A 16,323-nucleotide genomic window follows, 5' to 3' on the forward strand; every position below is an offset into this window, starting at 1 on the left:
TTTCTGGGTCCTTGTCGGGCCCTTCTTGTAGCTAAGTGACATTTGTCCTCCTCCATTCATCAGGGACATCCGCTCATTTTCTGAACTTTCCAAAGATCACAGGCCCTGCCCCAATGTCAGATGCTGCTCCTAACACCCTGGGGTAGATTCTTCCCTCACAGCTGACAACACTGTTTTCACCCCTCCTTACACATCACCTCTATCTTTTATTGCCCTCTCATGGTTACCATTTCAGAGCCACACACCATGGCATGCCAGGCCCCACAGACCGGAGGCAGCCGGCGGGGCAGCCCTGCCCCATTACGTGCAGCATTAGGTACCGTCTGGGGCAAAGCCTCACCCCATGGCTCTCGCCAGAGGCCTGCACCCCACAAGTGGGCCTGATCCACACTCCCACCCACACTCCCACGAGTGGGTGGCGGGAACTGCCTCATTGCCTCCCTCCCGGAGTCTCCAACCACTCGCCCGCCCACCTCCCGGCGTTCTTAAGATGGCGTCGCCAAGGGAAGACTACGCTTCCCAGCGTGCCGAGCGCATCGCGCTACGTCACGTATTTCCCGGTATACCGCACAGCGCTGCTGCTGGATGCCGCCGGGCGGTAGCGCGGGGTCTGCCGGGAGTTGTAGTCTGCGAGGCTGCGCGCACTTGAGCGGCGTATCGGGCCTCAGCCGGCTGGTGGGTGTGTGGGCCTGTGGCGGGGGGGAAGGCGACTCCGCCGGGGATGAGCCCAGGGTGGGATGCAGCGGAGCCGCCGAGGGAAAGGAAGGGACCGAGGCCTGCGGCGTGGGCTCTGGGCCCCTGTGGGGTGCGGAAGTGTTGGGCCCCTGTGAGGTAGTGGGTGGTCCTTGAGGATGGTGGGGGACCACAGCTTGCGAGGACTGATTTTGGAGTTTGGGTCAGGGGAGCCAGGTGCCTGGGAGAGGAGCGGGGCAGGGAGTCAGCCACTCTTATAGGGTGGTGAAGAAAGTAGTGTGGTGTCTGAGTGGTGAGTGAGGCGGGCCGCCCCCGAGGCCTGAGGCGGGGAGTGGGGGGAGTGAGGCCTTGCCCTGGGAGCAGAGATGAGCCAGGACCTCGCTTTCGTCAGAAGGTGCTTGACCTTTGGGGGGCATGTATCTGCTAGATGCTGTTCAGTACCCGAGTACTGGAAGCTTTGCCTGCATTTCCCTTTGCAGGGCTGGCTCTGCAGTGCATGGTGTCCCTGGGCTTAGCTATTTTATCAGTTTTGCTGGGATTTGCACAGAAGAGTGCTCAGAACTACCGGAATAGGGGTAGTTCTCCTTTTTCTTTATGTTTTGTCTATGTGGGACTGGCATGCAAAGCCTCAGCAGTAGTTGTCAGCATCTGCTTGCTGACAGAATGGCTCAGCTCTGGTCTAACAGCTCTGATGTACTACCAGGTTTTTGTGTAGGATCAGTTACAGTAATAGTCATTAATGATGCCAAGTTCTGAACACAATAAACGTCTTGGGGGGGAGCTGAGTTGAAACTTTGTCTTGTTTTGCTGGTTAATTTTTCTTTTTTTGGGTAGGCTGGCCTCCATTCCTGTAAAGAAGCAGATGCATGAGTGGTAAATTCCTTGTTGTTGAAGATGTCATCAGGCCTTACAGAGGAACAAAAGAGAAGAATTGAGGAGAATCGCCAGAAGGCTTTGGCTAGGAGAGCAGAGAGGCTAGCAGCCCAGGGGGGTGGGCAAGTGGGAATTGCTGGACCTCAGGTGAAAGAACAGAGCCCACGTAATTGGGGAACCTTGAAGAAAGAAAACAATCATGTCAGGCTTACCAGCCAGCACCAACAGAATTCAAAGAGTCCTGCGGAGCAGAAGAGCTGTCTTCCGAAAGATGATAATTGTTACACTGCAAACCAGCAGATGGTTGTCTCACATGGAGGGCAACAGAAGAACAGTTCAGAGGACTCAGAACAAGCAAGTGGCATTAAGCAGTTCCCTACAGTCATCCCAAATTCTCTGAGTTATTCCCATAAACATTACTTTGATGCTGGTCATCAGGAACATGGACAACAAGCTTTAATTAATCTTGGTACATTCCAGCAGCCTAAATGCCACTCAGCTTTCAAAAACCCTGCAGAACCATCTCATCCTACATTAATTGACAATAGGCATCCTGATAGTAGTAAAGATTTACAAAGTCGGAACAGATCAGCTGTAAAATATGTTTCACCACCAAGCAGTGCCACCCCAGGTGATTCAGAAGTGCTGATAAAAACAAACAGACCAACAGAAAGAGAGGGGGGAGGTGGTGCCTCTCAGGCCAGTGGCAGGATGCAGAAGCTGACAAGCTCTGCTGGTGCAGGCTCTGCCTTTGAAGCTGCCTCTTGCAAAAAAGCAAGTACTGTTACAAAAGGAAAATGTGTGAAATATGGAGAAGATCGATTCCAGGTCGAAATAGGGTATAATGCTGAACTCATTGCTGTATTTAAAAAGATGCCAAGCAGAAGCTATGGTAAGTACTGGTTGTTTGTTGTTCTCTTTGTTTTATGTTGAAGTTTCAGCATCAGCTGGAATTGTGGTTGCTATAAGCTCCTTGCAGTGCAGCTGTTGTGGGGTGGAATATGTGGTGTTAATGGGGGACTGAAAAAGTAGAGACAGTTGAAATTGCAAAGAAATTGTGATCATAAGTAGCTTGATCTTGGATTTAGCTAAGAAATCATAAGTCCTGTTTTATGAACAGTGCTCTAAGAGTTTGGTGATGACATCTGGTCAGAGTCTTTTGGGAGTGAAGGAAGAGAAGTTATTCATGATTTGCTGTGGGAAAATGGGCCACTTCAGCTGTAGTTCAGAACTGGTGAGCTAATTCTGTTAGCTGGGTTATTGAGAGCAGTGGAGTCTCTGCCTTTTTTTTTTTGTTTTCTTCTGATCTTTTCTCTGTGCCTTTATTTGTTATATTTTACTTCTATTTATGCCAATATGTTGCTGTTCCCTGTGAATGACAGCTTCATTCTTCTTGTCTCAGTGTTGATGTGCCTTATGGCTTCTTTGGTGTAATGTAGCTGTAAACTTGGGCATACACTGTGTTGAAGTTTCCATGAGTAGACCGAATTCTCTCTTACCTCATCTGAACATTTTGCACCATATTTTTCTACCCCAAATGATTCATATTCTGCCTATTTTAGATCCTGCTATGAAAAAATGGAATTTCAGCTTGGAAGATTACAGCAGTTTCAGTAAGTAATGGGCTGTTCAATCATGAAGAATCCAAATCTTGACACCGCCATCCCCTTGTCTTCTATAGTTATTATTTACCTTTTTTATTCTCTGGAGTAATAGAATTAGCACTACTCAAACATAATGCCCATCTTTTAGGCATCTAGCTCGTAACATTTTTTTCACACTTTGTGATTGATTAGAAGTAACTTAGTTTTTCATGTAGTCTAAAAGCCAGGCATAGGCTTAACTATTTCTGCCATTGATGAATTTCTTAGTGACCAGCAATCCTGATAATAGAAAAACATCTGCCATGCAAGTGCTTCATATGAATCTGTATTGAGAACTGAGTGTGTTGCACTGGCTAATGCTTAATTTCTAAGTTTGTTCATGTATTTTCTTTTTAATCATCTTCTTTTTCTTTTTCTCTTTTTCCCCCTATTAATTTTGAGTGTCGGAAAAGGAAAAAGGGTAATTCTCTAGAGCTTTGAGTGAGACTCAAAATGGATTTGCCTTTTTTTGCATAACAAGTACGGTTTTATCTTTTTTTTTCCTCTCTTGTCATTTTGTTCTGGGAAGATTGAGAGATGATAGAGGCAAACACTTCAGGTAAGCTTTTCAAAAGCACATTGTATTGAAGTGAGTGATAAATCACTATTGATTTCAGTGGGAACAGAATTAGGCCTGTGTTGAGCACTTTGAAAAACCCACAGTTGAGTGCTGGTATTTTAGCTTCCCATGTGGGTTGCCACACATTTATAATTTAAATGCTGCTGGTTTGTTTGAAGTGTATCAAGTACAGATGAGAGCTGAGTCTCAGCACCAAGAAGCTTGCAAATGAGGAGGACAGTTATTAGAAATTGGGCTTTTTTCCTTAAGGCTATCAAATATATGAGTTCTCTGTGGAAAGTTCCTGTTGACAAGCAAAGACAATACCTGATCAACATCAGGCAGCAACATCGGGGAGAAAATGAACTGACTTCAAAGGGCCACGATTGAAGTCTTAAGTGTAGAAGCAATTATTTTAAAACTTCCCACTGTTAATTTTGTTCTTCAGAATAATGTTGTCTTGTATTACATTTCTTCATGCTACAAATTAAATATGCAGCCAAGCCTAGGAACAGACATTGAAATAAGAGTAAAATATGTTGTTTGTTGTTTTTTTTTCCAATTTCTTTCAGTTTTTGTTATGGAGGTGCGATCTAACTATGCAATGCCAAAGCACCATCTAAATCTTTTGCTTGCATTGGGAGGAGAAAGTCTAAATCAGTGGTTTCCTTGTCTTCTACTTCAAAAATTCCTATCACTTGATGCTCTTAAACTTTTTCCTTGCAGTAGAAATCTCAAATGCTTGAGTTTATTCTAGAAGCCACTTATTTTAAAAACAAAGTTGGATGAAATCCAAATGCTTTATTTATTAACTGGTTATGAAGAAGATGTCAGTTTCTTTTTTTTCCCTTCTCTTTCTAAATCTTAACTGCTGAACTTAAATTTTGTGTATTTTTGTTGCATATCAGTGAGCTGGAATATTTAAAAAGAAGCAGAGTAAATCCTGATGTGGAGCTCCCTCCTTAAAGGTCTGGATTCACATGAATTTACTCTGAACAGCCACTGTCTAGGGGAGGCTGCCTCTCTGCAAATACATGATGGCAGAATGTGCTTAGTAGTCACCTGTACGGGAGTCTAATTGACTTCGGAGATGTTGATGGATTGTTGTGTTACTGAAGTGCCTATGAGTTGGAGTCTAGTGGGTGAACATCACTATTTTGGTGCTGTAAAAATAAAATAAAAAATTGTTCCTGTTCCTTAACCATCACAGGTCAGCTCTAATATTAAAGGCAAGGTACAGGTATTGATTGGCAGAGACACAGGGAAAAGTGGAATTTTTGTTCATTAGCGTGGATAGCTGTGGTCTCAGGTTGACAACTGTAAAATGCTGTCTCCCTTCTCTCCCTGTGCCCTGGCATGGTGACAGAGAAGCACCTTCTCAATTTTTTTAGGTGTACACTATTGATCACCATATCCCTCCCTGTCTGAGCAACTGTAAAATGCTTTATGGATGTGTGCAGTTTACTGCTGATTGTGGTTCTGCAGATTTGTTGCCCTGGCCTAGTGAGCCAAGTTTTGGGATTTCTGATTGAGAGGAAGTCTAATGCAGTCACAGTACTGGACAGGCTCACCTACTGTCACATAATCCCTCTGCCTCTACTATATTCTCTGTGGAATCTCTGATCAACATGCTCTTCCAGGCCATCATTCTCTCTGTTCTTTGTCACTGTAAGTGAAAGCAGGGGATCATTATTTCTTTTGAACTTGGAGGTGCAGGATTTGTTTTTCATCCTCTTGTTTTTCTCTTCCCAAAGCATCCTGTGTATCTTTAATTAATCCATGTTCTTTGAGAATAATTTTTTTCTCATTCTTTTCTCTTTAGTGGAAGCAGCAAATCAGCTTTCGTCAGTAATTCTGGTACCACTGGAAGGAGAAAATGTAGCTGGCTTTGCATCAAGCTCTCATTTTGTTGGCAGCAGAGTTGATGTGAACTCCCTTTTGAAGATGTGTAAGAAATGGAAGAAACCCTCAGCCCTTGTCAAAGGGAAGTGCGTGCTGATCTCTCGCTTGCGGTTTGAAGTTGATATTGGGTATTCTGCAGAAGTGATTGCAGTGTTCAAACAGATGGATTCCAGAAATTATGGTGAGTCTCTGCTTTTCTCTGCTTTATTCTAGTGATGTTGTTGGGGTTGCTCTTGGAGTGCTATGTATGCTTCAGAGGAGGGAGACTGTGAGAGCACATCCCTCTGAAAGAGTGTGAGAGGGTGTGCTTTGGTGAAGATTTTGAGAGCTCCTGTAGTTCTGGTGTAGTGCTGTACCTGTGTCCTCCACTCTACCCCGTGCCAGAACATGTCCTCTTCCAGGCCTGTTAGCCAAGGTGATATTTTGGGAGGACTTCGCATGATTTCGTTTACTGTGAGGTGGAATGTGGTGATAGTTTGCCAGAAATATGGAGATGGTACATAAGTTCTTTATTATCAAATATAGCTGGACAGTCTCATATTTCTCCTACTTTATTGTATATGATGGTTGCAACTGGCTGAGCAGGTAAGAGTTTACCACCAGTTTCACTAATGACAACTCTTGCATTTGTGTTACATTTTGGGTATTGATGAATTGGTGGGTTTTCTCTGGACTTCCTAAGCCCATCATCTGTAGGGTACAGATGGTACAATTGAAAGTGATTGTGTTACTGACTGGTTAAAGTGTATTGGTTAATAAAGAAGAACACTCAAGCATATTCTTAATCCCTCTTTGTAATGAAGAGAAAGTGATTGCCAAAAAGTTTGGGCAGGTGGGTCCATTAAAATGGTTCATTAGGGTAGCTGGCTGTGGCTTGCTCTGGTGATACCACCACTTCTAAATCTCATACTTCTAAGTCTTCTTTAAACTGCTTTTAATGTGAAAGCAAGCAGAGGAAAACTGCTGAATAAGGTAAGAATTCTTATAAACTATTTCTGAAATGCAGAGGATATGGATGGATAGTCATGTTCTTATGGACAGAGGATTTACTTTTTTAAAAGACACTTATGACAGCGTTTGTAACTATTGCAGATATGAACACCAGAAAATGGAATTTCCTGCTGCAGGACTATCCCAGACTAAGTGAGTAGCTGTGTGTTCCTGTCTGGGGCTGTTTTTTGGGGAGGCAAATTAATTCTAACTTCATCTCTTGGGATAAGCCCTTTCACCCGGGAGAAATAAGGTATCCTGTTTTGTCAGACAAGGAAGCAGCTATCCTGTTTTGTCAGACATTTACACTGTTTGTCCAAAATCAGAACTTTAAAAATGTATGTTATTCATGTCAGTCCCTTAGGGGCCCATCAGTAGAGTAGCTCAGTTTTGTCAGATTCTGCACTGAATTTCTGTGCTGTTTCTTAGAGCACACAGATGTATCTACTATCACAGTTATTTTTATTGCTTGTAATGTACAGCAGCTCTACTTGAACTAAGGAGTTGCAGGAGAATGGACTCCTGTTTTCCCACTTCCCAAATTTGAAGAGTTCAGCATGGTGGCTGCCAAGCCTTTCTGTACCTAGAAAAATTCAGTCTTACTGATGCATTTTAGCTGCTCTCCCCTTATCCTCAGTGCCAGCACACCTTGCTCCCTTTTGTGTGAGCAGAAGTCAGCTAATAAACTGGCACAGTCACCCCTTGCTTAGAAAAGAAACATGTACTTCTAAGCAAATATTTCTAGTTCTTTAGGTACTGTGCACAGTGTTGTAGCGTTGTGCTATTTCATTCCACACTCAGTAGATTTTGTTTTTCAGGACAGTTAGGTTTTAGACCAACTGATGATTTCTGTACCAAGCAGTTCATCCACAGTTAGTCTGGATGCTATCTAGTTGATTTTATTCAGCCTTGTGTTATTGCTGGTAATGATGGCTTTGCAGGCAGCACACAACTTTTAGTTTTTTAGTTGATGTGTGAGGCAGGCTAGAATAGTTTGTTTCCATAGCTGAGTTGATTTCGCTGCAAACAAGAAGAGCTGCTTGTTTCTCTTGCAGAATTGTGCAGATCTCCTTGAAGCAGAAGCATTCTCTTGAAACAGTTTCATACTTTACTAAAATGTTATAGTGCTGGTTGGTGGATGCTTAAAAGAGAGCTTAGCAAAAACATCCTCAAGATAGCATATTTTCCCTTGCAAGTGGAATCTAGCACACCGTGTTATTACAAGGTTTGCTCCTTGGTAGAAGTTGACCAGTAGACTCCTCACTTTATGCATGTGTGTAATGCTAGCGAATATGTGACTTCCTGAACTGAAATGTAGAACTATGATTTCTTTTGTTGTTTTTTCCTAAAAATTGATGTCACTTTGCAGAATAATGCAGTATCAGCAGCATGATCCTAGCACATCTGCTTCTTCATGTTTTATGTTAAGTTTGCAGAGTGCTCTAGGATGAATAGCATTTCTCAAGTCCTAAGTATTATAATTATTATTTATCATCCTTGTTGGCCTGCTGTGTTTGCCTTGGTATTCATGTAAGGGTACATGACTGTGGAATTTGATTGGGGCTGGTTTCAGAAAGATAATAAGCAGGGTGTTGTTCTACACACAGCCTTAGAAAATGTGACTGAGTGTTTCAGAGCTGAAATGCTGTTGATCGGAGTAGGTTTTTTTCCAGCATGGGCTCCTTCTTCCATGGTATACTAAAGCTTGTTTAATAATTGAGTATCTACATGCTCCTATGAGGCATGTCTGAATAACATTATTAGTGGTTGTAGGGCTGAAAGCCACCTTGTGGGGCCTTGTAGGGATGCCAAATCTTGAAAACAAGTGACTGTATCTTGGTGGAGTCTATTATGAAACTCCAGGATTAGGATGCTGACAGCCCCTGATTTCAGTGAGAGGTGGTGATCTCACACAGCTTGCAAAAAGGGTCTTTTTGTATGTGCAAAGGGCTTGATCCTGTAGTGTATGCTAGGCAGCCTGAGCAAACATGTCCCAGTCTGTGACTCTCAGCCTTACTGGCTGCCAGTTGTGTACATCACATGAATTGTCTAGAATACCACAAATTTGAGGAAAGAAAAAAAAATTGTAAATGTTCTTGCAGGGTGTAATTTGTGAGGGCATTTGAGGCTTCTAGCATATGCCTTTTTGAGGACCAGCATTTGCTTTGTGCCTATTCCCTTACCTATGTCAAAATAAAATTTAAAAAAAAAAAGAAATGTAAAAGCCTGGTTGCCATTTCCATTTCCAGCAGAGATATCTATTAGCTGGAAACTATTTGTAGAGGTTAATGTCTCTTTGCCTAGTTGCTCAGTCATCTATCTATAAAGGTCACTTCAGTAAAAAATGTCTGTTGGATGAATCATGCTGGTGTCAGATATATCTTAATCATTTTCCCAGCTCATGTACAGAACAATAGCAACAGAATTATCAGTGAGCAAATTGTAGCAATTATCCTAACACATAGTTCAGTTTGTGAGTGTAATAACAAGCTTGTGCTATACTTCAGGTGGAGAGAGTTTCTGCTATTGAAGAAGTATGAATTAAACTGGAGAGTTTAGAAAGTTTGGTCATTTCCCAACCACAAATGGAAATCTTTTCATATGTATATTTCTTGAAATTGCTTTCCCCCTTCATATGGCAGGGGTCCATCCTTCTGCTTTCCTCCCGGAGATAACTGAAATAAGAATACCTAATTGAATTCTGGAGGTTCACTTGCTGCTGGTAAAGTGAGTTCTTATTTCAGTTATTTTTGCAAACAGAATTGTTTTATGTTTTCCTGACTTCATATGCAAACCAACCATAAAATAAAAATACAAGTTGTCTCCTGCAATAAGGGATTGGTCAAAACCTGATTATTTAAAATGTTTTCCTTACCCCAGTTTGCTGCATGTTTTAAACTACATTTTTTTTCATATAAATTAACTGTTGGATTCAAAAGAAACTCATCTGCCTTTTTGGAATGGAATAGGGAGGTTGCTGGAGGGGACTGAAATAAGGTTGTCTAGGAGGGCCATTGCCCAGCCACTTTGTTTGTTGTGATGCATGGGTTAAAAAGATGAAGGCCCTGGGGTCATAGCATAATCATAGACTCATAGAATGTTAGGGGCTGGAAGGGACCTCTGGAAATCATAAGAGTCCAACCTCCCTGCCAAAGCAGGATCACCTAGGGCAGGTCACACAGAAATGCATCCAGACAGGTCTTCAAAGTCTTGAGAGAAGGAGACTCCAAAACCACCTCCATGGGCAGCCTGTTCCTGTTCTCTCTCACCCTTATAGTATTCCTCATGTTGAAGTGGAACCTCCTGTGTTCCAGTTTTGTGTTGGTTGCCCCTCACCCTATCACAGGGCACCACTGAAAAGAGATGGGCCCCCTCTTCTTGACCCTCTTCTTGACACCTTTCAGGTATTTGTAAACATTAATAAGATCCATTCTCAGTCTACTCCAGAGTAAGTGTCAGGTCTCAGCCTTTCATCATAAGATGTGTTCCAGTCCCTTGATCATCCTTGTAGCCCTCCATTGGGCTCTGTAGTATATCCCTAGTATATCCCTGTCATTACTGAAGGCTGGGAATCACTTTAGTTTGACTGGTAAGGTTTTATGCTGCAGGTGAAGTTGAGGGGCTTCACAGGTGAAACAACAGTAGTGGTAAGGGACTCAAGTGGCTGCCTGTGAGCTAGTTCTTTCCCACAAGCTGCTTCTGTCCAGAAGAATAGCAGCGGACACCAGTTGAGCAGGGAGTAGCTGTTAGTGCCACATCCCTGAATGATGGCTGACAGAGGTGGTAAGTAGTAAGGCTGATGGTGGTAAGTAGTTTCTCAGTCTTGAGGTGCTTCCTGTTTTCTTATCCAAACATAGTAAGCTAGGTATGGTAAAGTGAAGACAGCCAAACCTGAGTGATTTGGGGAAACAGGAGGTGACAAGAATTTTCAAAATTGGAGATGTTATTCTGTAGGTCACTGTGTCTGGGGTCACTCCTGATGTCTCGGGGATGGTGGAGACCTCAGAGGAGTTTAATGCAGTATACCAAAGTCAAGGTAAAGATGCCCCTATCTTCTAGGCTTCAGGGGCTCTTTTGTTCAAATCCAAGCTTTTATTTGTGAGTAAAATGTGCCCTAAAATGCCCCCAGCATGAATAATCCAGCTTCAGCTGTGCTAGTAGCAATCATCTCTGAATGATGGCATCAGACTTTCAGGTTTTTTATAACCAAGTCTAAATACAAGGGGAGGAGATGTGATTCATCATGTGGTTCTGAAATAAACTTTAGGGAGGAGGCCAGGCAAACACCTGTGCATGATGCAGTGTTTTCTTGAGCTGTTTCAGGACACGAAATGATACTCTTGATGAGGTCAACAGTTGTGCCCTGACACCCATAATGTAAGTTGTGTGTATGTTGCCCCTTCTGATAATAAACTGCTCTGTTCTTTGCAGTGGAAGTGTTGCAGAGCCTTGTGTCAGTAGAAGTGGAGCCACTTCCTGAGGCAGTAGTGCAAACCTTTGCTGCTCAAATACAGAGATCTACATCCCAGACAGACGTTCCTGATGCTGACCTTTCAGTAGTGGACTCCAAAATTGTGACAAGTCTCATGCCTTTTCAGCGGGAAGGTGTGAAGTATGTCCTTTTTGCATGCTGCTAAGACCCCCTCCCTACTTAGAATTTTGTACTTTATATTGGTGCCCAGGCTGCATTCTTTTGCAGAGAGGGCTCCACATTTCTCCACAGTCTTGAACTGTTACACTGGCACTATGAGCTCTTGATTGTTTGGTATGGTATGGAGGGGGTTTGTGGATTTTTGGTTTTGGTGGTTTTTTGGGTTGGTTTTTTTTTTTGAGTGACACATCTGTTTCCAGCTAGAATTCTTCATTGTGAGTCAGGAGGAAAGTAGCAATTTTGCTACTCTTATAAAAGTCTTCAAATGATACATCTCTGGTGTCTGTCTTGTGATTCAGTATGTGCCTAATTGTCATATGATTTTTTTATTTTGTAAGGTCATTTTTTTTCTCAAGTGTTTTGTTGTTGTTGTTTTAACTACACATGGGAAAGTGCTAGGAAATGGGGCCCAGACCCTGAAAGATTTAAAATTACTGATTGAACACAGAGATGAACTTTTACATCTCCCTGTCTCTATCATATATGGTCATTAGTTAATGACTTCAAGATGCAGTCCAGGCAAGTCTGTTCTTACTGGTGTTAAAATGGTATTGTTGCTAGTAATATTTTCCTAGCTCAGCCAGGATGGACTATGGAACAGAATGTGAGTGATATCATAGAAAGAACACACTTTAATTACTTGTAAGTTCTTTAGACTACTCCTCATATGAAATCAAAGTCTTTGAGGACTGGGCAGAACCACTCTGTTCAGGAGCTTCCAAACTTTGAGATGTTTGTGAGAGTTGCTCTCTTATGTTAAAGTGAAGAAGATCCAGGTTTATTGAAGAACCCACATCACTTCAAGGTGATCCACATGATAGGCTGGGTGATGAGTTGTGCTCATCTTGGCTGCCTGGACAGATAGTAAGTGATTTATTGACTTTTACTTACGTCTCCTCTCTCTTTGTCCTAGTTTTGCAATTTTAAGAAACGGACGCTTACTTCTTGCGGATGACATGGGCTTGGGCAAGACCATCCAGGCCATCTGCATTGCTGCCTATTACCAACAGGAATGGCCCTTGCTCGTGGTGACTCCTTCTTCTGTGAGGTTTACATGGGCAGAGGTACTGTGAGCTTGAGCATGTGCTGGTGGCCAATAGAGGGTATGTGTGATGCTTATGCTGTGTTGCATTCTATACAAGCTAATATTTATGGAAGTTATGTTAAGTGGAAGAAATGAAAATTTTTACTCATTTACAAGCTTGAGTGGGGGAATTGCTTGGCATTAACTCTGTGATATATGTCTGTTTTCTTCTTTTGGCCAATTTTCTTTCTGTGTCCAGCTGTTCTGTTGGAAAGAGGGAAATCTAGAGAAAATATCACCACTGACCCTATGTTAACTTTGTTCCTGCAAGTCATCTGGCTCCAAGGGGGCGTTTTACCCATCAGTGTCAAAGACAATAGTTGCATTCAAGCAATTGTCTCTTGTATTAAAGGCCTTCATAGCAGCATTTGCCTAGTCCTTGGCTGGAATAGAAACCCAGATGCTGGGGTTCTCTGCTCTATTCAAGAGGCCCTGTTATCATCATTAGGTGTTTGTCATAATACATCTTTTGGCCTGTCCACTATATTCTGCTTATTCCTCTGAGTCCTTCATTAATTTTGATCAGAAGCCAAAGAAACCTTGTATGGTTGGGAATTAGATCTTGAAATAAATCGCTCTCTAGTCTTGTATACTGAGGCTGTTCGGTGGCCTCAGGGCTAGTGAAATGTTCACTGTGTGAGGAAAAGATGAGCCAAGGTTTTAGGTGACTAATTTCATGCCTGATCAGGAGAGGGTGGGAGTTTAGCTTTCCCTGGAATGTTGCAATGATGAGAAGTATATTGGTTGTGATTTGCTGTTTTTGTGCTATAACGAGGTTGTTGCAGCATCTTGGCTTGTATTTTCATGTCCAGTAGTGTAACAAAATGTTGGGTGGTACGAAAAGAAATATTCTTTACTGAACAAGGGGTTGATTATCATCATATCTGATATTTCAAAGAACCTTTGACCTCTGGTCAATACCTAACCTGAATCCATGGTTTCTGGGGAGATGATACCTACTGGGAACAATTTGGTGCTTGGTCTCTTGAAGTGCTGGGCATCTGCAGTTAAACTCCTACATCTGCTTCAAGAGATTTGAGGATATGAGGTTTGTTCTTTTTCAGTTTTGAATTTTTTTTTTCTCATGAGTGCTAGATTTCCTCTTCCTTGCCCTGTTCCCAACTCCCCAAGAGGCTGTTGTGAGAGATACTTTGTTAGGGCATTTGTTGTAGAATAATCTGGATTGCTTTGCAGGTATGTGAAGGATGCATGTCATAGGAAAGCATGTCACAGAAAGTGAAAGAAGGTGGAGTTTATTATGGTCTCTAATTTACTCAGTTTGTTCTTGCACAGATATTTTACTGTCATGGAAGAAGCTTTTGTGGTGTCTCCAGAGCTGAATGGTCAGAAATTGTCTGAGTTATCAGCATTTTAATATGGCTTTTGGGCTCAGGACACAGAGTGCCTTTATATTCAAAGTACCATAGGAAGCTAGTAGGAACATGCAGGGTACTCGGGTGAGAAGTAATGCATCCATGTGCATTTGGTGTTCAGCATTGAAACTTAATTAATGGTCAGGGCAGCTTCAGAGCACTTTTGGACAAAGGTCAGCAACAAGTGAGAAATACAGGATCACTTTTACTGTGTGAATTAGTTGTGTTTATTAAAAAGAAAGGGCAGTACAGCTCGAAGCGGCCAGATCCTTTTTCACTGCTACCAACTTTGTCTAAGTTTTGGCTTAGTATCAGTCAAATACTTTTGTGGTTGGGATCTAACCTTGCCTGCCTGTTGGCCCATTTTGGTGTGTTGCTTACAGTAAGCGATGAAAGATAGCTAATTATTTCTCATAAACTGATAAATGTGAGAAGATCTCATTTAACTCCTTGGGCTGCTGTGTGTGGTTACTGAACAGAGCAATGATGCTTGGGGACTTTCTAGAAGTGAAGACAGATTCCATTTCTCATGATTGCTCCTTGGATAACATTCTGTAAGGAACAGATCTTGATTGCTAAGGCCCTAGCCAGTTCTCTGCAGAGCAACATCAGCAGAACTTAAATGCTGAGGAGAAGCTGGTGGTGTTGAGGACACAATTACAAGGGAAATGGTGGGTGTTCACTAGCTAACAGATGGGGTTGGGGGAGGATATCTTGCTCTGGTGTGTGGAGCATTTCAAGAGGTTGCTTTGAATCACTATCACAACATGCACTTCAGCTGTTGTCATGGAGCAGCTGGTGTGTTCTCAACTCGATATTTTCATTTTGTTTGGCTTGTTGGTTTTGGTCTTTTTGTAGACTTTTTAAGAAGGAGAGGTAGTGGAAGAGTTTTTATTGATCTGGATGAATTGTACTTCATCCTCCCTGTGCAGTAAGCATTTTTACTTTAGAGATCTTTACTGCTTAGAAGTCCTTATATTACACAGGCTGAGGTTTCCTGTTGAGTGGGATAACTAAATTTTTCCTGCCAGTAGTGGTCGCTTTGTTCTCTTGATCTGAGTATAGCAGGTAATACTACCAGGAAGTTATGCACATTTCTACTACTGCTAAAATTACTGATCCAGTGCTTGACATCCCTTTCACTGAGGAATATATTCCTGCTACCCAATCTGGACCTCCCCTTGAACTTGGTCATTTCCTCTTGTTCTATTGCTTGTTACTTGGGAGAAGAGACCAACCCCTACCTTACTCCAGAGTCCTTTAAGGTAGTTTTAGAGGGCATTAAAATGAGCCAATACAAGAGTTTTCTTTGTTACACTGCTTTTGGTACCCAACAAGCTTGCTGAAGGCTAGATGAAGTATCTCTCTTCTGTGATGTAGAAATAGTTTCTAAGAGTAGGAAGACAAAATGGGTATCATTGGAAAGACAACTGGTGCCATAATGTCAGATAAAATGGAGGTCTTGACTTCAGATAAAGCATGGCTTAGAAATTTTTTAGTGTATTAAACCATATTTTCTGGAATTGGCTCAAATCAAGGTGGACAATTTGACCAAGAAGAGGATGCAAAAATAGCAGCAAGCCATACTCTTAATGCAGAGCAGAACAAGCAAAGGACACTGGCACAGGTTGCCCAGAGAAGCTGTGGCTCCCCATCCCTGGCAGTGTTCAGGGCCAGGTTGGATGGGGCTGTGAGCAACCTGGTCTAGTGGAAGGTGTCCCTGCCCATGGCAGGGAAGATTTGGCCTGTAGCTTGAGTTCTCTTGTTTGTCCCGTTACTAGGGTTGTTGCTTTGGGAAGGCTTCTTGCTCTTATTGTGCTTCTAGCTGATGTCTAGTGGCAGGTGGGGTGGCTACATATTCTGAGCATTCATCAAGATGCTCTGTGAAGTGCTTTGGGATCCTGACAAAGGGCAGAAGCACCTGAATGCAATTAATCATTTTCCTCCTCCTCCAGGCATTTCACAGGTGGCTTCCATCCTTGACTCCAGATAGCACCAATGTCATAGTAACTGGCAAAGACAGTCTCAGAGGAAGCTTGATCAACATCATCAGCTTTGACCTCCTCAGCAAGATGGACAAGAAACTTACAAGCACTTTCCAAGTAGTTATTATTGTAAGTGGTACACTAAAATTTTTAAGTTAATTGTAAACTGCAAATGGGGTAACTTGTAGTGCACAGCAGAGAATTGAAGTGAACCATTTTTAGGGATGAAACTGTTTTGTAATTGTGACTGTAATCATAGCTCTTCTCATGGGAAGAAGCAGGTGGTTTCTCTACTAGTTAGCTCAAAAAGTTTCAGAGTTTAATTCCTGTGTTTATCTAGTAAAGTAGGTAACCTCTCAACATAAAGTATGTGGGTAAAGCAAAAAAAAAAAATCTCCATTTGCTTATGTTTCACTAACAATCTCCATTAAGCTGCCTTTGATAACTTGTGTAATTTCTTTTGTAAGTGACTTCAAAAATCCATTTTTAACCTTTTACAGAACCATGGTAAAAGGCATTTTTCTATATTTCAGTTATTAAAATTCAAAGCATCTAGTGTTTCAAATGCAG

General features: G+C 42.2%; 1 protein-coding gene across 1 annotated transcript in view; it reads left to right on the forward strand.

Moving 5' to 3' along the window:
• Positions 1 to 605: 605 nt before the first annotated feature.
• SMARCAL1 (SWI/SNF related, matrix associated, actin dependent regulator of chromatin, subfamily a like 1) overlaps positions 606 to 16,323 on the forward strand; it is a 36,911-nt gene continuing 21,193 nt past the window's right edge. The window contains exons 1-8 of the mRNA XM_008496990.2: positions 606 to 675; positions 1,528 to 2,458; positions 3,129 to 3,179; positions 5,591 to 5,851; positions 6,763 to 6,813; positions 11,092 to 11,272; positions 12,225 to 12,375; positions 15,724 to 15,882. Of these exons, the coding sequence (XP_008495212.1) occupies positions 1,588 to 2,458; positions 3,129 to 3,179; positions 5,591 to 5,851; positions 6,763 to 6,813; positions 11,092 to 11,272; positions 12,225 to 12,375; positions 15,724 to 15,882 (1,725 nt within the window). The 5' untranslated portion in view covers positions 606 to 675; positions 1,528 to 1,587. The remainder of the gene's footprint in view (positions 676 to 1,527; positions 2,459 to 3,128; positions 3,180 to 5,590; positions 5,852 to 6,762; positions 6,814 to 11,091; positions 11,273 to 12,224; positions 12,376 to 15,723; positions 15,883 to 16,323) is intronic.

The sequence above is a fragment of the Calypte anna genome, chromosome 7 (genome assembly GCF_003957555.1).
Source record: "Calypte anna isolate BGI_N300 chromosome 7, bCalAnn1_v1.p, whole genome shotgun sequence".
Lineage (NCBI taxonomy): Eukaryota > Metazoa > Chordata > Aves > Apodiformes > Trochilidae > Calypte > Calypte anna.